We start from the raw sequence: 22,735 nt of genomic DNA on the forward strand, positions 1-22,735 counted from the left end.
TCGAAGACTATTTGTAGAAGACTGCTTGGTTCGAAGACTATTTGTAGAAGACTGCTTGGTTCGAAGACTATTTGTAGAAGACTGCTTGGTTAGAAGACTATTTGTAGAAGACTGCTTGCTTGGACTTTTGTAGAAGACTGCTTGGTTAGAAGACTATTTGTAGAAGACTGCTTGGTTAGAAGACTATTTGTAGAAGACTGCTTGGTTAGAAGACTATTTGTAGAAGACTGCTTGGTTAGAAGACTGTAGAAGACTGCTTGGTTAGAAGACTATTTGTAGAAGACTATTTGTAGAAGACTGCTTGGTTAGAAGACTATTTGTAGAAGACTGCTTGGTTAGAAGACTATTTGTAGAAGACTGCTTGGTTAGAAGACTATTTGTTGCTTGGTTAGAAGACTATTTGTAGAAGACTGCTTGGTTAGAAGACTATTTGTAGAAGACTGCTTGGTTAGAAGACTATTTGTAGAAGACTGCTTGGTTAGAAGACTGCTTGGTTAGAAGACTATTTGGTTAGAAGACTGCTTGGTTAGAAGACTATTTGTAGAAGACTGCTTGGTTAGAAGACTATTTGTAGAAGACTGCTTGGTTAGAAGACTATTTGTAGAAGACTGCTTGGTTAGAAGACTATTTGTAGAAGACTTGGTTAGAAGACTTTTGGTTAGAAGACTGCTTGGTTAGAAGACTATTTGTAGAAGACTGCTTGGTTAGAAGACTATTTGTAGAAGACTGCTGCTTGGTTAGAAGACTATTTGTAGAAGACTGCTTGGTTAGAAGACTATTTGTAGAAGACTGCTTGGTTAGAAGACTATTTGTAGAAGACTGCTTGGTTAGAAGACTATTTGTAGAAGACTGCTTGCTATTAGGTTCATTTTGAAGCGTTGCATTTTGATTCAAGTCAAGACAAATATCTATGGAACGTCGAATGTTGATGTCGAGAGACTGCCATCACAGAAAAGGGGGAAGAGACCACTTTTCCCTGTTAATTTAAACCAATCACAACATGGCATAGCATAGCAGCAGTGACAACGGTTGGCTGCTATTTAAGTGATAGTTTGACTGTCCAATCCATGAACTGGTGCGCAGCAAGAGACTTTTTCCAGAGTAATATTCACCAGCGCCTGACAATTATAAAAAAAAAAGGCTCCAGACCTGCAATTGACTGATTGAAACGATTGATAGGAAGCAGACGAACCAGTTTGTCCGATGGAGGACATGGGTATGGTCTTGATAATGTGGGTGCCCGGCTTGGAGGTGGAGGTAGGCATGCTGCTGTAGGACAAGATGGTGGGCTTGCCCCCTACGGTGGCCCCGGCCTTGGAAGTGGTGATGATGGTGGTGGGCGTGCCGTCGGCTGACGTCACCAGCTTCAGGATAGTACCCGCCGGAAGAGGACCCTTCGTCTGGCGGGACAGGAAGAGGAGAGACAGAGACATACAGAGAGAGAGTCAGAGAGAGAGACAGACAGAGACAGAGAGAGTCAGAGAGAGAGTCAGAGAGAGAGTACCACTGTCCCGTATTACACAACTACCACTGTCCCGTATTACACAACTACAGGCACCACTGTCCCGTATTACACAACTACAGGCACCACTGTCCAACTACAGGCACCACTGTCCCGTATTACACAACTACAGGCACCACTGTCCCACAACTACAGGCACCACTGTCCCACAACTACAGGCATTCCACAACTACAGGCACCACTGTCCCACAACTACAGTGTCCCACAACTACAGGCACCACTGTCCCACACACAGGCACCACTACAGGCACCACTGTCCCGTATTACACAACTACAGGCACCACTGTCCCACAACTACAGGCACCACTATTACACAACTACAGGCACCACTGTCCCGTATTACACAACTACAGGCACCACTGTCCCATATTACACAACTACAGGCACCACTGTCCCACAACTACAGGCACCACTGTCCCACAACTACAGGCACCACTGTCCTGTATTACACAACTACAGGCACCACTGTCCTGTATTACACAACTACAGGCACCACTGTCCTGTATTACACAACTACAGGCACCACTGTCCTGTATTACACAACTACAGGCACCACTGTCCCGTATTACACAACTACAGGCACCACTGTCCCGTACACAACTACAGGCACCACTGTCCCGGCACCACTGTCCCGTACATCACACAACTACAGGCACCACTGTCCCGTGTCCCACAACTACAGGCACCACTGTCCCACAACTACAGGCACCACTGTCCCGTATTACACAACTACAGGCACCACTGTCCCGTATTACACAACTACAGGCACCACTGTCCCGTATTACACAACTACAGGCACCACTGTCCCGTATTACACAACTACAGGCACCACTGTCCCGTACCACTGTACACAACTACAGGCACCACTGTCCCGTATTGTCCTGTATTACACAACTACAGGCACCACTGTCCCGTATTACACAACTACAGGCACCACTGTCCCGTATTACACAACTACAGGCACCACTGTCCTGTATTACACAACTACAGGCACCACTGTCCTGTATTACACAACTACAGGCACCACTGTCCCACAACTACAGGCACCACTGTCCTGTATTACACAACTACAGGCACCACTGTCCTGTACATTACACAACTACAGGCACCACTGTCCTGTATTACACAACTACAGGCACCACTGTCCTGTATTACACAACTACAGGCACCACTGTCCCGTATTACACAACTACAGGCACCACTGTCCCACATTACACAACTACAGGCACCACTGTCCACCACTGTCCTGTATTACACAACTACAGGCACCACTGTCCCACAACTACAGGCACCACTGTCCCACACAACTACAGGCACCACTGTCCCACACAACTACAGGCACCACTGTCCCACAACTACAGGCACCACTGTCCTGTATTACACAACTACAGGCACCACTGTCCTGTATTACACAACTACAGGCACCACTGTCCTGTATCACACAACTGTCCCACAACTACAGGCACCACTGTCCTGCATTACACAACTACAGGCACCACTGTCCTGCACACAACTACAGGCACCACTGTCCTGTATTACACAACTACAGGCACCACTGTCCTGCATTACATTACACAACTACAGGCACCACTGTCCTGTATTACACAACTACAGGCACCACTGTCCTGTATTACACAACAGGCACCACTGTCCTGTTACTACAGGCACCACTGTCCTGCATTATCTGGCACCACTGTCCTGTATCACACAACTACAGGCACCACTGTCCTGTATTACACAACTACAGGCACCACTGTCCCGTATTACACAACTACAGGCACCACTGTCCCGCATACAGGCACCACTGTCCTGCATTACACAACTACAGGCACCACTGTCCTGCATTACACAACTACAGGCACCACTGTCCTACAGGCACCACTGTCCTGCATTACACAACTACAGGCACCACTGGCATTACACTGTCCTGCATTACACAACTACAGGCACCACTGTCCTTACACAACTACAGGCACCACTTACACCACGTCCTGTATTACACTACCACTGTCCTGTATTACACAACTACAGGCACCACTGTCCCACATTACACACCACTGTCCTGTATTACACAACTACAGGCACCACTGTCCTGCATTACACAACTACAGGCACCACTGTCCTGCATTACACAACTACAGGCACCACTGTCCTGTATTACACAACTACAGGCACCACTGTCCTGCATTACACAACTACAGGCACCACTGTCCTGTATTACACAACTACAGGCACCACTGTCCTGCATTACACAACTACAGGCACGACTGTCCTGCATTACACAACTACAGGCACCACTGTCCTGTATCACACAACTACAGGCACCACTGTCCTGGCACCACTGTCCTGTATCACACAACTACAGGCACCACTGTCCTGTATTACACAACTACAGGCACCACTGTCCCACAACTACAGGCACCACTGTCCTGCATTACACAACTACAGGCACCACTGCCCTGCATTACACAACTACAGGCACCACTGTCCTGTATCACACAACTACAGGCACCACTGTCCTGTATTACACAACTACAGGCACCACTGTCCCACATTACACAACTACAGGCACCACTGTCCCACAACTACAGGCACCACTGTCCTGTATTACACAACTACAGGCACCACTGTCCCACATTACACAACTACAGGCACCACTGTCCTGTATTACACAACTACAGGCACCACTGTCCCACATTACACAACTACAGGCACCACTGTCCTGTTTTACACAACTACAGGCACCACTGTCCTGTTTTACACAACTACAGGCACCACTGTCCTGTACCAACTAAATGTACTACTGACCTGTAGGATGTGCTGGAGGCTGGAGCCAGCCTGTCCCGTCACCGCTCCTGTCTGACCAGGCTTGGTCTGGACCACGGACATCACCTTCCCCAGGTTGGACAGGTTAGACAGCTAGAGGACAGGAAGTAGGAGACCGACAGGAAGTAGGAGAGACCGTCAGATCACAGAGGAAAGACTGGTCCGGACTGTTCTACTGTACGTGTTTAATATGTGACCCCCCCGTGGAGGGAATGGACTGTTCCACTGTACATGTTTAATATGTGACCCCCCCCCATGGGGATAATGGACTGTTCCACTGTACATGTTTAATATGTGACCCCCCCGTGGAGGGAATGGACTGTTCTACTGTACATGTTTAATATTTAACCCCCCCATAGAGGGAATGGACTGTTCTACTATACATGTTTAATATGTGACCCCCCCATGGGGATAATGGACTGCTCCACTGTACATGTTTAATATGTGAGGGGATAATGGACTGTTCCACTGTACATGTTTAATATGTGACCCCCCCCCCATGGGGATAATGGACTGTTCATGTAAAAGACAACAGAAGACATCCTAACTAACCCAATGCTGCACGTCCTTCCCAGACATCACTTTGTTTTGACCCTGGTTGGCCGCGGTCAGCTTAGAACGGGGGCACAAAACAGACGCAGTGAGTCCCTGCTAAACCCAGGGGTCAATAAGCTGACTGGCTTAAAACGTTGTTTTGTTTTAAATACATTTTTATGATGATGCTTGAAAAATTGGCATGGATTATTTCAATAAGAGTCGAAACGAACAATTACAGAAACCGAACCAGAAAATCTTAAGTGTCTACTGAATTATAAAAAATGATTATGGTTATTCATATGGATCAGTTCACTGGCTAACTTAGCGATCCTACTAAGGCCAGTAAACAGCCTCTGTCAGGTGTGATCTTACCAGCGTGCCACCTCCCCCCAGAGTGAGGGGACTCTTAACCAGAGTGATGGTCTTGGTGACTCCTCCCACTACCGTGGTAACCACCTGGTGTTGCTGGGCAACTGTCACCGTGCCGGACTTGTGCACGGTGATGATTGGCCGATTGGGCGTTCCGGGTGTGGCGACACCTGACGTGCCCACCTGAGCCGCAGCAGTCTTCAGCATGCGAGTAGCTGGGTTACTAATCTGAGAGGATGAACGAGACATGGAGGGGGTGAGAGTCAGGTTTCAAATATCTACTGTTCTTTTTTTTTTTTTTCATGTAAGTAGTGCCTTTAAAGCCCATATGGGCTTGACACCTGTTTCAAATACTGAATATATATTTTTTCCCCAAAGTACTCTAATATTATGTTCATATATGCAGTGTGTTCTGAAAGTATTCAGACCCCTAAACTTTATCACGTTACAACCTTATATTCTAAAATGGATAAAATATATATTTTTTCTCCTCATCAATCTACACATAATACCCCACCGACAATGACATCACACTAACCCATAATGACATCACACTAACCCATAATGACAACACACTAACCCATAATGACATCACACTAACCCATAATGACATCACACTAACCCATAATGACATCACACTAACCCATAATGACATCACAATAACCCATAATGTCATCACAATAATTTTAGAGTGGCCTTTTATTGTCCCCAGCACAAGGTGCACCTGTGTAATGATCATGCTGTTTAATCAGATTCTTGATATGCCACACCTCTCAGGTGGATGGATTATTTTAGCAAAGGAGAAACACTCACCGACAGGGATATAAAACAAATTTGTGCACAAAATTTGAGAGAAATAAGCTTTTTTTGTTCATAATGGAACATTCCTGGGATCTTTTCTTTCAGCTCATGAAACATGTGACCAACACTTTACATGTTGTGTTAATAATTTCCTTTAAAATACATTCCTATAGCACTTAGAATAAAAGGGTTGCTTCATTCCAAGTGGTACGGTAAGTAATGTGGATATTGATCAAATATCCACATCCCTACTACAAAAATCGCTCTAGTAAGCCAGCCAGATGACTTTATAACTGACAGCTGAGGTTTACATGGAGACTCTGTTACTATTATTCCAAGCAGGATCTCTTACCATAACAGGCGAAGCTACTTTGACAGTCTGTGCGCCAGGGCTCATGGCTACTGTCTTGACTATGGTGGCACCGGCTGGCAGCTGCATGGTGGCCGTGGAGGGCGGGATCTTCTGGGTGGCCGCAGCTGCTGCAGCCAACGCAGCCATGCCACTCATCTGAGGGCTGCTGCCCATTGGCTGAGAAGGAGGAAGCAGATAGGAATAGGCCCACAGAGACGACATACAGTGACGACACCCAAATAACCTTTTATTTGTAAAAAATGTATACAAAAAATGAGCCAATTCTTCAGTCTTAGTCCATTATTTGACGGTTTAATGTCAGATGGAACCAAATGGAACCCTGTCAGATGGAACCAGATGGAACCCTGTCAGATGGAACCCTGTCAGATGGAACCAGATGGAACCCTGTCAGATGGAACCAGATGGAACCAGAGGGAACCCTGTCAGATGGAACCCTGTCAGATGGAACCAAAGGAACCCTGTCAGATGGAACCAGAAGGAACCCTGTCAGATGGAACCAGAGGGAACCCTGTCAGATGGAACTAGAAGGGACCCTGTCAGATGGAACCAGAAGGGACCCTGTCAGATGGAACCAGAAGGGACCCTGTCAGATGGAACCAGATGGAAACCTGTCAGATGGAACCAGAAGGAACCATGTCAGATGGAACCAGAAGGAACCCTGTCAGATGGAACCAGAAGGAACCCTGTCAGATGGAACCAGAAGGAACCCTGTCAGATGGAACCAGAAGGAACCCTGTCAGATGGAACCAGAAGGAACCCTGTCAGATGGAACCAGAAGGAACCCTGTCAGATGGAACCAGATGGAACCCTGTCAGATGGAACCAGATCAGATGGAACCCTGTCAGATGGAACCAGATGGAACCCTGTCAGATGGAACCAGATGGAACCCTGTCAGATGGAACCAGATGGAACCCTGTCAGATGGAACCAGATGGAACCAGAAGGAACCCTGTCAGATGGAACCAGAAGGAACCCTGTCAGATGGAACCAGAAGGAACCCTGTCAGATGGAACCAGAAGGAACCCTGTCAGATGGAACCAGATGGAACCCTGTCAGATGGAACCAGATGGGCCCCTGTCAGATGGAACCAGATGGGACCCTGTCAGATGGAACCAGATGGAACCCTGTCAGATGGAACCAGAAGGAACCCTGTCAGATGGAACCAGAAGGAACCCTGTCAGATGGAACCAGAAGGAACCCTGTCAGATGGAACCAGAAGGAACCCTGTCAGATGGAACCCTGTCAGATGGAACCAGAAGGAACCCTGTCAGATGGAACCCTGTCAGATGGAACCAGATGGGACCCTGTCAGATGGAACCAGATGGAACCCTGTCAGATGGAACCAGAAGGGACCCTGTCAGACGGAACCAGAAGGGACCCTGTCAGATGGAACCAGAAGGGACCCTGTCAGATGGAACCAGAAGGGACCCTGTCAGATGGAACCAGAAGGGACCCTGTCAGATGGAACCAGATGGAAACCTGTCAGATGGAACCAGAAGGAACCATGTCAGATGGAACCAGAAGGAACCCTGTCAGATGGAACCAGAAGGAACCCTGTCAGATGGAACCCTGTCAGATGGAACCAGAAGGAACCCTGTCAGATGGAACCAGAAGGAACCCTGTCAGATGGAACCAGATGGAACCCTGTCAGATGGAACCAGAAGGAACCCTGTCAGATGGAACCAGAAGGAACCCTGTCAGATGGAACCAGATGGAACCCTGTCAGATGGAACCAGAAGGAACCCTGTCAGATGGAACCCTGTCAGATGGAACCCTGTCAGATGGAACCCTGTCAGATGGAACCAGAAGGAACCCTACACAGTGCACTACATTTGACCAGAACTCAGACCATAAATGTATTTATTTATTCATACGGTTCCCTGTGCGACCTGGGCCGGCACCACCATTCGGACCCCAGCAGGAAGTGATGTAACCATGACAGGGGATTTCCCGCCCTGGTTGGCCTGTCTCACCGTGACGATGGAGGCGCCTGTGGTGGATTGGGGAGCAGACACCTTAAGAATAGCTGAAGAAGAGAAACAATAAAAACCCTGTTTAGAAGGTTGCTGATCTGGAAAGAAACCATTTGATTTTGATGTAAAAAATAATAATAATAATAATTTAAAAAACAGATCGTTTAGACAGCATGTCTTTTCCTTCACCAGCTACTTATTTTTGAAAAGTTACAGAGAAATGAAACTACAGCATTTAAAATATTACAGTAACAGCCTAAAAACTGTAAGTAGCGGTTACCTGGTCCGCGAGCAGGAACTGGACTCCCAGGCATGGAGGGAACTAGGGTGATGCCCTGGAGAGGGTGGCCCTGGGCGGACACTGCCGAGGCCGAGACGGGGCTTTTGGGGGAGGAATTGACTGGCAGTGGCGTTGCGGGGCTGACGCCGGTCGTGGTGGCGGCCGGGGCGGGGGGGATATCGTACTTCTGCAGCTGTAACAGGTAGGTGTCTGCAGTAGGTACCGCCCCCCAGCTCACCTCCAGGCTACTGGTGTTAGCTCTCACCAGCTGCACCCTCGACGGGGGGCGGGGCTTCTCTGAGGGGAGACGAATAAAAACAGAGCAGTGGTTAAGATTTAAATAACAACCTGAATAAATCATTTACATTTTGTAATTTAAAAAATACATTTTCAATTAACACACAAGCATTTTTGTGAATAACCAGCATCATGCTGCCTGATGAATAACCAGCACCATGCTGACTGACAAATAACCAGCACCATGCTGACTGACGAATAACCAGCACCAGACTGATGAAGTGAATAACCAGCATCATACTGACCTGATGAAGTGAATAACCAGCATCATGCTGCCTGATGAATAACCAGCACCAGACTGATGAAGTGAATAACCAGCATCATACTACTGATGAAGTGAATAACCAGCATCATGCTGACTGACGAATAACCAGCATCAGACTGACTGACGAATAACCAGCATCATGCTGCTGACTGAAGTGAATAACCAGCATCATGCTGCCTGATGAAGTGAATAACCAGCATCATGCTGCCTGATGAATAACCAGCATCATGACCAGCATCATGCTGCCTGATGAATAACCAGCATCATGCTGCCTGATGAATAACCAGCATCATGCTGCCTGATGAATAACCAGCATCATGCTGCCTGATGAATAACCAGCATCAGGCCTGATGAATAACCAGCACCATGCTGACTGATGAATAACCAGCACCATGCTGACTGACAAATAACCAGCACCATGCTGACTGACGAATAACCAGCATCATGCTCTGATGATAACCAGCAATGCTGCCTGAAATAACCAGCATCATGCTGCCTGATGAAGTGAATAACCAGCATCATAATGCCTGATGAATAACCAGCATCATGCTGCCTGATGAAGCATCATGCTGCCTGAAATAACCAGCATCATGCTCTGACTGAATAACCAGATCATGCTGCCTGTGAATAACCAGCATCATACTGCATCTGATGAAGATGAATAACCAGCATCATACTGACTGATGAAGTGAATAACCAGCATCATACTGACTGATGAAGTGAATAACCAGCATCATACTGACTGATGAAGTGAATAACCAGCATCATACTGACTGATGAAGTGAATAACCAGCATCATACTGACTGATGAAGTGAATAACCAGCATCATTCTGACTGATGAAGTGAATAACCAGCATCATACTGCCTGATGAATAACCAGCATCATACTGCCTGATGAATAACCAGCATCATACTGCCTGATGAATAACCAGCATCATACTGCCTGATGAATAACCAGCATCATACTGACTGATGAATAACCAGCATCATACTGACTGATGAAGTGAATAACCAGCATCATAATGACAGGTGAATAACCAGCATCATACGACTGATGAAGTGAAAACCAGCATCATTCTGCCTGATGAAGTGAATAACCAGCATCATACTGCCTGATGAAGTGAATAACCAGCATCATACTGCCTGATGAAGTGAATAACCAGCATCATACTGCCTGATGAAGTGAATAACCAGCATCATACTGCCTGATGAATAACCAGCATCATTCTGCCTGATGAATAACCAGCATCATACTGCCTGATGAATAACCAGCATCATACTGCCTGATGAATAACCAGCATCATACTGCCTGATGAATAACCAGCATCATACTGCCTGATGAATAACCAGCATCATACTGCCTGATGAATAACCAGCATCATACTGCCTGATGAATGAATAACCAGCATCATTCTGACTGATGAATAACCAGCATCATACTGCCTGAAGAAGTGACAGAAGCACACTCACCTGTCTCCAGGTACCAGAGGTCCTTACAGCACACCTGGTTGTTCCAGGCCTTGCGGTAGCCGTCCCGTCCGCTCCAGACGTACAGACGTGAGTTGATGGCCACGGAGCAGTGTCCAGCTCGGGCCCTGGGGATATTATCCTCTAGAGAGTCCAGTAGAACTGACTCCCACACCATCGAGTCTGGTAAAATATGATGTTATCGTCAATGGCCATTTTATCTAAGAGAGCAGCATTTTACATGGAACAGTTGAGAGGTACATTGTTACCGAGGTATGTTTGTCAGGCCAGCCTTTTTAAATATTTTTTGAGACAGGCCATTTCTTTTGACATTGCATTTTTGAGACAGGCCAGCTGACATGACCTGTGTTTGACAGGCCAGTTTGATAAAAACTGGGCATCAAATGTGGTAATTTTTAGGCCATTTTATCTAAGAGAGTGGTGTGTTGGGTCAGCCTGACATACCTAGGTTGAGACAGGCCAGTCTGACATACCTAGGTTGAGACAGGCCAGTCTGACATACCTAGGTTGAGACAGGCCAGTGTGTTGGTCCAGCCTGACATACCTAGGTTGAGACAGGCCAGCCTGACATACCTAGGTTGAGACAGGCCAGTCTGACATACCTAGGTTGAGACAGGCCAGTCTGACATACCTAGGTTGAGACAGGCCAGTCTGACATACCTAGGTTGAGACAGGCCAGTCTGACATACCTAGGTTGAGACAGGCCAGTCTGACATACCTAGGTTGAGACAGGCCAGTCTGACATACCTAGGTTGAGACAGGCCAGTCTGACATACCTAGGTTGAGACAGGCCAGTGTGTTGGTCAGCCTGACATACCTAGGTTGAGACAGGCCAGTGTGTTGGTCAGTCTGACATACCTAGGTTGAGACAGGCCAGTGTGTTGGTCAGCCTGACATACCTAGGTTGAGACAGGCCAGTGTGTTGGTCAGCCTGACATACCTAGGTTGAGACAGGCCAGTCTGACATACCTAGGTTGAGACAGGCCAGTGTGTTGGTCAGCCTGACATACCTAGGTTGAGACAGGCCAGTGTGTTGGTCAGCCTGACATACCTAGGTTGAGACAGGCCAGTGTGTTGGTCAGTCTGACATACCTAGGTTGAGACAGGCCAGTGTGTTGGTCAGCTCTGACATACCTAGGTTGAGACAGGCCAGTGTGTTGGTCAGTCTGACATACCTAGGTTGAGACAGGCCAGTGTGTTGGTCAGTCTGACATACCTAGGTTGAGACAGGCCAGTCTGACATACCTAGGTTGAGACAGGCCAGTCTGACATACCTAGGTTGAGACAGGCCAGTGTGTTGGTCAGCCTGACATACCTAGGTTGAGACAGGTCAGTCTGACATACCTAGGTTGAGACAGGCCAGTGTGTTGGTCAGTCTGACATACCTAGGTTGAGACAGGCCAGTGTGTTGGTCAGTCTGACATACCTAGGTTGAGACAGGCCAGTGTGTTGGTCAGTCTGACATACCTAGGTTGAGACAGGCCAGTGTGTTGGGACAGCCAGCCTGACATACCTAGGTTGAGACAGGCCAGCCTGACATACCTAGGTTGAGACAGGCCAGCCTGACATTGGTCAGCCTGACATACCTAGGTTGAGACAGGCCAGTGTGTTGGTCAGTCTGACATACCTAGGTTGAGACAGGCCAGCCTGACATACCTAGGTTGAGACAGGCCAGCCTGACATACCTAGTTGAGACAGGCCTGACATACCTAGGTTGAGACAGGCCAGCCTGACATACCTAGGTTGAGACAGGCCAGTGTGTTGGTCAGTCTGACATACCTAGGTTGAGACAGGCCAGCCTGACATTAGGTCAGGCCAGCCTGACATACCTAGGTTGAGACAGGCCAGTCTGACATACCTAGGTTGAGACAGGCCAGTGTGACATTGGTCAGGCCAGCCTGACATACCTAGGTTGAGACAGGCCAGTGTGTTGGACAGGCAGTCTGACATACCTAGGTTGAGACAGGCCAGCCTGACATACCTAGGTTGAGACAGGCCAGTGTGTTGAGACAGTCTGACATACCTAGGTTGAGACAGGCCAGCCTGACATACCTAGGTTGAGACAGGCCAGTGTGTTGGACAGGCTGCCATACCTAGGTTGAGACAGGCCAGTGTGTTGGTCAGTCTGACATACCTAGGTTGAGACAGGCCAGTGTGTTGGTCAGTCTGACATACCTAGGTTGAGACAGGCCAGTGTGTTGGTCAGTCTGACATACCTAGGTTGAGACAGGCCAGTGTGTTGGTCAGTCTGACATACCTAGGTTGAGACAGGCCAGTGTGTTGGGTCAGCCTGACATACCTAGGTTGAGACAGGCCAGTGTGTTGGTGCAGTCTGACATACCTAGGTTGAGACAGGTCAGTCTGACATACCTAGGTTGAGACAGGCCAGTGTGTTGGTCAGTCTGACATACCTAGGTTGAAACAGGCCAGTGTGTTGGTCAGTCTGACATACCTAGGTTGAGACAGGCAGCCTGACATGTGGTTGAGACAGGTCAGCCTGACATACCTAGGTTGAGACAGGCCAGTGTGTTGGTCAGTCTGACATACCTAGGTTGAGACAGGCCAGTGTGTTGGTGCAGTCTGACATACCTAGGTTGAGACAGGCCAGTGTGTTGGTGCATTTCCACTCCTTCTCGTGTGTCGCTACTTTGACGTCATCCATCACCAGGGGAACCCAGCCTCCGAACACGTACATCCTGTTACAGAACAGACAGGTGAGGAGGGAGAGAGGACAGAGACAGAGAGAGGACAGAGACAGAGAGAGGACAGAGACAGAGAGAGGACAGAGACAGAACAGAGAGAGGACAGAGACAGAACAGAGAGAGGACAGAGACAGAACAGAGAGAGGACAGAGACAGAACAGAGAGAGGACAGAGACAGAACAGAGAGAGGACAGAGACAGAACAGAGAGAGAGCCAGAGAGAGAGCCAGAGAGAGAGCCAGAGACAGAACAGAGAGAGAGCCAGAGAGAGAGCCAGAGAGAGAGCCAGAGAGAGAGCCAGAGAGAGAGCCAGAGAGAGAGACAGAGAGAGAGCCAGAGAGAGAGCCAGAGAGACAGAGAGCGAGCCAGACAGAGAGACAGAGAGCGAGCCAGACAGAAAGAGAGAAAGAGAGAGAGAGAGAAAGAGAGACAGAGAGAAAGAGAGAGAGAAAGAGAGAGACAGAGAGAGAGACAGAGAGAGAGACAGAGAGAGAGACAGAGAGAGAGACAGAGAGAGAGACAGAGAGAGAGACAGAGAGAGAGACAGAGAGAGAGACAGAGAGAGAGACAGAGAGAGAGACAGAGAGAGAGACAGAGAGAGAGACAGAGAGAGAGACAGAGAGAGACAGACAGAGACAGAGAGAGACAGAGAGAGACAGAGACAGAGAGAGAGAGAGAGACAGACAGAGAGAGAGAAGACAGAGACAGAAGACAGAGAGAGACAGGTGAGTTTGTGAGGAATAAAGATGGCCATCAGTATGATCCTGTGACTCAGTTGGTAGGAGCCAACAATGCCAACTCGGTGGGTTCAATTCCCACCTACGCACATTTGAAAACATGACATTGAACTCACTTGTTGGTGATAGTTGTGGCAGAGTGGAGACTGCGAGGGAGAGGAGCTGTTCCGTTGATCGAGGGCTTATTCCATGTGAGGGTGTCTGCAGAGAAAAAAGCAATTAACTCATCCAGTCACTGTACTTAAAAAAACAAACAAATGTCTCCATTTTAAATCATTTCAGCCCAGGCAGTAGGCTGAATCTGGGCCCAGAAAACCTTCTAGAAAGATCCACTATACCACTTCATAGTGTATTATCTCGGATTGTCTGCGGTCGTGGCTTTTCTCCTGTCCTGTGGTTCAGCGTAACCATACTAGTTTTAACATGGGATTTTAGTGATTTTGATCCTGCTGTGTAAAGTGACTTTGGGTGTCTTAAAAAGCATTATAATACTAATTATAATATCAATACTAATTACAATACTAATAATAATACTAATTATAATAACACTATTTGTAATAATACCAACAATTATAACAATACTAATTATAATAACACCAATAATTATAATAATACTAATGACACTACTAATAATAATTATAAAAAATAATATGAATAATAATACCAATAATTATAATAATAATAAACATAGATGGTGCAATAGGCTGTTTACACACACTAATTATAATAATACCAACAATTATAATAATACTAATTATAATAAAAATAATAATAAAAATAATAATACGAATAATAATACCAACAATTATAATAATACGAATAATAATACCAATAATTATAATAATACGAATAATAATACCAACAATTATAATAATACGAATAATAATACCAACAATTATAATAATACGAATAATAATACCAACAATTATAATAATACTAATAATACTAATGGTCCTTCTGTAGCTCAGTAAGCATTATAGTGGGTTCGATCCCGGGACCACCCATACGTAGAATGTATGCACATGACTGTAAGTCATAAAAGCGTAATTATATTATTATTATTATTATAATAATACGAATAATAATACCAACAATTATAATAATACTAATTATAATAAAAATAATAATACCAATAATTATAATAATACGGATAATAATACCAATAATTATAATAATACGAATAATAATACCAATAATTATAATAATACGAATAATAATACCAATAATTATAATAATACGAATAACAATACCAATAATTATAATAATACGAATAACAATACCAATAATTATAATAATACGAATAACAATACCAATAATTATAATAACACGAATAATAATACCAATAATTATAATAATACGAATAATAATACCAATAATTATAATAATACGAATAATAATACCAATAATTATAATAATACGAATAATAATACCAATAATTATAATAACACGAATAATAATACCAATAATTATAATAATACGAATAATAATACCAATAATTATAATAATACGAATAATAATACCAATAATTATAATAATACGAATAATAATACCAATAATGATAATAATACGAATAATTATACCAACAATTATAATAATACTACTAATTACAATACTAATAATAAACCTAGATCGTGCATTAGGCTACGTTTACACTCACAGCTCTATTTGGATTATTTTTTACACTATTTGGTCTTCTGACCAATCAGATCTTTTGACCATAATTGGATAACCTGTGTAAACACAGCCCGTGTAGGTGTTTCACATATCAGCCAAGCACATAACACGATATAACGACGTGATGCCCAACTGCGCAGTCGATAACGTAGCACGCAGCCAGCCAGTCAGCGTGTCACTGTACTGTGAATACCATGTGTATCCTGTCTAGACGGATGAACTTGATTTAAATTTCCTCGTCGGGCAGGAAACGAGGCGTCACTCACCTATGTCTAAGATCCACAGATCCCCCAGACGACAACCACTCATGCCTCCATAGATGACCAGACGGGACTTCTCTGTGTAGACGACGGCGGTGTGGCTCTCTCTGGGCGGGGGCAACACCCCGTAGGTGATGGGGATGTCCCAGCCAACCACACTGGAGCCGGCACGCAGCTCCAACGTATACAGATCGTTCAGGTATCTGGGGTGGAGGAAAGGAAACACAGTTACATTTGATTCTGTTCCATCATTACATTACGCTGTAAGAAAAAGACTAGATTGTGTTAAATGTTGCTATATTTTGACAAGGCCAACATTAACACCATCCAAACACCACATTGGATGGTAGACCCCCCCCCTAGAGTTAGCTGCGGGCCCCGATGTTCCTCTGTCTCATGATGACAGCCTCCCTTCATCTGGTTACATCTATAGTGTTTGGCAAGGTTACGGGTTCAACCCCAACAGGGATCACTGTGTACTGTGAGTCAATAATCTATTGGACAGGGGTTAAAATATCAACCAATCCACTATCTGGAACGTGGACAACGTTCTCCCGTGAGTTTAACTGCTTCCTGTTGAAACGTATAAAACACACTAAAAGGGTACAGAAATATGTTTTGAGCCAAAACAGTGTTGTTTTTTTAATAGACACAACTGCAAACTTCAAGAAGGGCATTCAAGGAGTTGGTTTGATGGGAAGTCGTGATGTCAACGGCCTCCCACCTTCTTGAGGAACAGAGGAGCATTAGAAAACAAAAGAAGAAAGTTGACGTAAGAAATCCCCCCCCGCGCTACTTCAGAAATCCCCCCCGCGCTACTTCAGAAATCCCCCCCGCGCTAAAGAAATCCCCCTGTGCTACGACACGACTTAAGAAACCCCTCCTGTGCTACGACTTAAGAAATCCCCCCCTGTGCTACTTAAGAAATCCCCCTGTGCTACTTAAAGAAATCCCCCTGTGCTACGACACGACTAAAGAAATCCCCCCGTGCTACTTAGAAATCCCCCGTGCTACTTAAGAAATCCCCCCGTGCTACTTCAGAAATCCCCCCGTGCTACTTCAGAAATCCCCCCGTGCTACTTAAGAAATCCTCCCGTGCTACTTAAGAAATCCTCCCCTGTGCTACTTAAGAAATCCCCCTGTGCTACTTAAGAAATCCCCCCCGTGCTACTTAAGAAATCCTCCCCTGTGCTACTTAAGAAATCCCCCTGTGCTACGACACGACTTAAGAATCCCCCGTGCTACTTCAGAAATCCCCCTGTGCTACGACACAACTAAAGAAATCCCCCCGTGCTACTTCAGAAATCCCCCGTGCTACTTCAGAAATCCCCCCGTGCTAATTCAGAAATCCCCCCCGTGCTAATTCAGAAATCCCCCTGTGCTACTTCAGAAATCCCCCCGTGCTACTTCAGAAATCCCCCCCTGTGCTACTTCAGAAATCCCCCCCGTGCTACTTCAGAAATCCCCCCCGTGCTACTTCAGAAATCCCCCTGTGCTACTTCAGAAATCCCCCGTGCTACTTCAGAAATCCCCCGTGCTACTTAGAAATCCCCCTGTGCTACTTAAGAAATCCCCCTGTGCTACTTCAGAAATCCCCCTGTGCTACTTCAGAAATCCCCCTGTGCTACGACACGACTTAAGAAACCCCTCCTGTGCTACACGACTTAAGAAATCCCCCTGTGCTACTTAAGAAATCCCCCTGTGCTACACGACTAAAGAAATCCCCCTGTGCTACGACACGACTAAAGAAATCCCCCCCTGTGCTACTTAAGAAATCCCCCTGTGCTACTTAAGAAATCCCCCTGTGCTACTTAAGAAATCCCCCTGTGATACTTAAGAAATCCCCCCCTGTGCTACTTAAGAAATCCCCCGTGCTACGACACGACGTAAGAAATCCCATACTAATCCTGTCTCAGAGCTCTACGGACAAATCTTTCGACCTCATGTCTTGGTTTTTGCTCTGACATGCACAGTCAACTGTGGGACCTTTATATAGACAGGGTGTGTGCCTTTTCAAATCATGTCCAATCAGTTGAATTTAAATGGAAACAGGATGCACCTGAGCTCAAGGCAATGGGTGTGAATACTTATGTAAATAAAATCCTGTTGTCACTTTCATGATGGGGCGTTGTGATGTCATGATGGGGTGTTGTGATGTCATGATGGGGCGTTGTGATGTCATGATGGGGCGTTGTGATGTCATGATGGGGCGTTGTGATGTCATGATGGGGCGTTGTGATGTCATGATGGGGCGTTGTGATGTCATGATGGGGTGTTGTGATGTCATGATGGGGTGTTGTGATGTCATTATGGGGTGTTGTGATGTCATTATGGGGTGTTGTGTGTAGGTTGATGAGGAAATAAATCTATTAAATACATTTTTAGAATAAGGCTGTAACATAACAAAATGTGTAGAAAGTCAAGGGGTCTGAATACTTTCCAAATGCAACTGTATATAAAATAATTATTCACTCAAAATATTTTGTTGGTTTCTATTACAAAATAGACCTATGTCATGAACATTTGAAGACGCCATTGGCCCTTTAAGAGTTCTATTGCTGCGCCGAACACGCTCGATACACGTGTAAAACAATGCCACTCGCACAATTGAAAGAGTAGAGAAGTAAATGTGGTAGCGATAGAAAACTGGGATTCCTCTTATTTTTATTTTTTTAACAAAAGGCCCAAACTGCTTTCAATAGTTTTCCCAGAATTGCATGAAGAATCACAAGGCCCCCCAGTGGGTGGTGAAGACAACCCAGTACATCACTGGGAACATGCTCCGCCCCCCACTCCCCCACAGTGGGTGGTGAAGACAACCCAGTACATCACTGGGAACATGCTCCCCCCTCCCCCACAGTGGGTGGTGAAGACAACCCAGTACGTCACTGGGAACATGCCCCCCCCACAGTGGGTGGTGAAGACAACCCAGTACATCACTGGGAACATGCTCCCCCCACCCCCAATTTGTGTTGCCAAACAGTTACAAATATGGTTTTAAAGAATTTGGCAACTCGTCCAACCGGCCTCACAACCGCAGACCACGAGCAACCACGCCAGCCCAGGACCTCCACATCCGGCTTCTTCAAATGCGGGATGGTCTGAGACCAGACACACAGACAGCCGATGAAACTGGGTTTGCACCACAGTAGACTTTAGGCACAAACTGTCAGAAACGGTGTCAGGGAAGCTCATCTGCGCGCTCGTCGTCCTCACCAGGGTCTTGACATGACTGCAGTTCGGCATCGTCACCAACTTCAGTGGGCAACATGCTCACCTTCGACGGCCACTGGCGCGCTGGAGAAGTCTGCTCTTCACGGGTTCATCCGGTTTCAACTGTACCAGGGACAGTTGTGGCAGACAGTCCCAAGGCCCTTTGTCGTTCCATTCATCCACCGCCATCGCCTCATGTATCAACATGATATGCATACTCACCAGACATGTCACTCATTGTTCATGTTTGGGGTTCATGTTTGGGATGCTCTGGATCGACAGCGTGTTCCAGTTCCCACCAATATACAGCAACATCGCAGAGCCATTGAAGTGGAGTGGGACAACATTCCACAGGTCACAATCAACAGCCTGATCAAGTCTATGCGAAGGAGATGTGTCGCACTACATGAGGCCAAATGGTGGTTACAACAGATACTGACTGGTTTTGTGATCCAGAATCCTGTTTTTTTTAAGGTATCTGTGACCAACAGATGCATATCTGTACTCCCAGTCATGTGAAATCCATAGACTAGTGCCTAATGAACATTTCAATTGACTGATTTCCTGATATGAACTGTAATTCATTTTATTTTGCTCAGTATATATTGATGTAGTGTACCTGGGGATGTTGTTCTTGGGGTCCTCGCTGTCGTTAGCCAGTCCTCCGAAAAGGTAGCATTTGTTCCCTACCAGGGAGAAGCTGTGGCCCAGACGGGGACAGGGAGGAGGGCCGTTCTTAGGAGACTTGGCCTTCAGACGCTTCCACTCCCAGCGGCTAGCCTGTGGACCGCCGGAGAAAACACCACCATGCAGATGATAACTCACTAACAAGCTTGGGTGTGGCCCTACGATCTCCAACTAGCCTAGGCTGACATCTGATGCAAAACAGAGAAATTGGTTTAAATTGACAGAATACAAAATACAGATTTTGTTTGTGCAGACTGTTTATAGTGTTTTACGCTCCAATGTCTCACGAAATAACTAATCAGTGTATTCTGTGGGCTGAGCGTGTACCTGCAGTTCATACAGATCGTTGCTGTATTTGCCGTACTCCACCATCCCTCCGAACACCAGCAGCCTGGTGCCGTCGCACACAAAACCATACGCAGCACAACCAGGAGGGATATCACCACGGACAGCAGGAATGAACCACTGGTTGGTCGCTGAAACACAATTAACTCTTAGATTAATGACAACCCCTGCTATTTAACAAATGTTACTGTAGTTAAACAGACAAATGTTACCTGCTTAACTACAAAATGTCAAAAGCCACAGTCTGAGGATTCCAGTGATTTCAATGAATAATATAGTCTAACAAATATGCCAATATGGAAAGTCATTACTGATGCTGCACATCTGACAGACCATAGAAATACTGCGCTATTGCATGTAAATGGTATGTGTTGTGTTTATCATCGCAGTTTTTTTTAGCCTTTTTTTTGTTGCATTTTTGTTTAGCAGCCAACTATTTGACATGCCATTTTGACAGTGCTCAGGTACGCTTAAAAAAATAGCACAACATAGAATGCATCGTGGATTAGTGTTTAATAATGATTGATCTTTGTTGATATTATGACGTTGCTGTTTTCTATTAACCCGCCATTTCTCTCTGGATTTTCTCTCCAATCAGCACCCAAGGCGAACCATTACCCACATAACTTAAACTACTGATCCCATTACATTTCACGGCACGTCAACACTGGCGCTTGCTTACCTTGCAAAATGATGAGCAATACAGAAGTCACATTTTAACCATGTACCAAACACAGAGGTGCATTGCTAATTCACTATGTTGAACGACAATGCATAAACGGATTAAGTACTTGGTTAAAATCATATGTATAGGTAGTTCGCTAGCCAACCATACATTCTATTTCTATAATAACTGACTAGCACAATTTAGCGGAAGCGCTAGTTAGAATCCAATTGCTAAAAAATGTTAACGAAAGGATTTATCCATATGTAGTAAATGTATGCATGAACCACTGGACGTTAAACTTACCTGTGTTATAAACGTGCAACTCATCCACAATTCCTTCATTGCCCCCCCCGAAAACGACCATCAATTCTTTGATTGCAACCGCACGGTGCCCATGTCGGGGCCGGGGGACAGGACCGGACCAACCCAAAACCCGCTTCCACCGTGGCTGCAGGACTGAGCCAGATGCCATTGTGCCGGGAGATTAAGTTCCTCTTTGAGTGGGGGAGAAAAAAAAATCAAAATTGAAAACCTTTTCAATATTAGTTGAAAATTGAGATAAAATAGCTAAAAGTATAACAATGCTAAATGAACTAGCTCGCTAGTTAGCTCCTGTCATGAATAGCCAGCTAGTTGGCTAACGCTAAGCTAACAGGATTAATAACCGCGTCCTGCTAAAATACTGCACACAAAAAAAAAAATATATATATATATAAAATCAAGATGTGTTTGTTTTGATCCCAGTTCAAGTCCAATTGTATATAGTTCTATTGAGAATAGGTCCAGGCGGCTGTGATTCTATCTTACTAGCTAAGAGTAGCAAGCAAGCTTATTTAGCCAAGAAGAAGCTAAATAAAAAATCTATGGGAGCCGCCATTTTACCTTTCTCGACGCTTTGCAGAATATTCGTAGAAAACCGGCAGGTCAAAACAACATAAATCCGTAACACCATGAATGCACAGCCATTTATATTAAAAAAATAATAATAATAAAAAAATAATGTAAAAATAAAATGGTGTTACTCGAAGTCAACTTTGTGCATCTCTTCAAAATTCACACAATACATTGTGTTTGGTTGTGTTTCTCAGTTGATAGTTCCACATAAGCAAAACGGTGCGATTCAATGGGTGCCGCCATCTTGGCGCAAACTAACCACCCAAAATGGCCGCCACAAATTAGGCGCTGAACCCAGTTTGCTAATTATTTTTTATTAATTATAATTATATATATATTTACGAGTTAGCTTCCTTCCACGTATATAATTTACAATTCAAATGTACATTTGGATATTATTGTCCCGGGAAGGTAGCCACACCAGCTGTTTATTTTTTTTCATGCTTTTATCATGAGCAGAAATGCATATTTAATGTTATTCAGGACATTTTTTTATTTTTATCTAGATGCAGATATGTTGATTTAATTGTAACCTGTTTCCAACAGTACCACTCCAATTGTCATCTCTAGTAATTGTTGCTCAAGTTCCAGGCAGGCAATGTTCATTTGTGTTGTTTTGTTGTACTGTGATGGTACCTGACAAAAGCTAGCTAGTTAGCTGTCAAAAAGGCGCTGGTTTAAGCTAAAAGCTAGCTAACACTAGTGAAGCGTCTTTGATAGTCCGCTAGCTAGCTAATACTCCAAATCAACATTCAAAATAACATTACTGACAGATTACAACATAGCATTTCAACAGAACAACCCAGATAGCATTTAGCATATAGCT

General features: G+C 45.2%; 1 protein-coding gene across 4 annotated transcripts in view; it reads right to left on the bottom strand.

Moving 5' to 3' along the window:
• The window catches only part of LOC124045456 (host cell factor 1-like), a 65,142-nt gene that overhangs the window by 41,913 nt on the left and 494 nt on the right, over positions 1 to 22,735 (bottom strand). For 2 of the 4 annotated variants that reach the window (XM_046364762.1, XM_046364760.1), the window contains exons 1-15: positions 21,898 to 22,157; positions 21,319 to 21,509; positions 20,331 to 20,479; positions 19,936 to 20,096; positions 16,110 to 16,306; positions 14,286 to 14,370; positions 13,321 to 13,427; positions 10,714 to 10,893; positions 8,681 to 8,977; positions 8,302 to 8,453; positions 6,408 to 6,584; positions 5,258 to 5,482; positions 4,901 to 4,960; positions 4,331 to 4,441; positions 1,193 to 1,400 (exon numbers count right to left, since the gene is read on the bottom strand). In XM_046364762.1, the coding sequence (XP_046220718.1) occupies positions 1,193 to 1,400; positions 4,331 to 4,441; positions 4,901 to 4,960; positions 5,258 to 5,482; positions 6,408 to 6,584; positions 8,302 to 8,453; positions 8,681 to 8,977; positions 10,714 to 10,893; positions 13,321 to 13,427; positions 14,286 to 14,370; positions 16,110 to 16,306; positions 19,936 to 20,096; positions 20,331 to 20,479; positions 21,319 to 21,487 (2,278 nt within the window). In that variant the 5' untranslated portion in view covers positions 21,488 to 21,509; positions 21,898 to 22,157. Of the gene's footprint in view, positions 1 to 1,192; positions 1,401 to 4,330; positions 4,442 to 4,900; positions 4,961 to 5,257; positions 5,483 to 6,407; positions 6,585 to 8,301; positions 8,454 to 8,680; positions 8,978 to 10,713; positions 10,894 to 13,320; positions 13,428 to 14,285; positions 14,371 to 16,109; positions 16,307 to 19,935; positions 20,097 to 20,330; positions 20,480 to 21,318; positions 21,510 to 21,897; positions 22,158 to 22,735 lie in introns of those variants that run through there. The other 2 variants (XM_046364759.1, XM_046364761.1) reach the window with 1 other exon arrangement.

The sequence above is a fragment of the Oncorhynchus gorbuscha genome, linkage group LG10, assembly GCF_021184085.1.
Source record: "Oncorhynchus gorbuscha isolate QuinsamMale2020 ecotype Even-year linkage group LG10, OgorEven_v1.0, whole genome shotgun sequence".
Classification (NCBI taxonomy): Eukaryota; Metazoa; Chordata; class Actinopteri; order Salmoniformes; family Salmonidae; genus Oncorhynchus; species Oncorhynchus gorbuscha.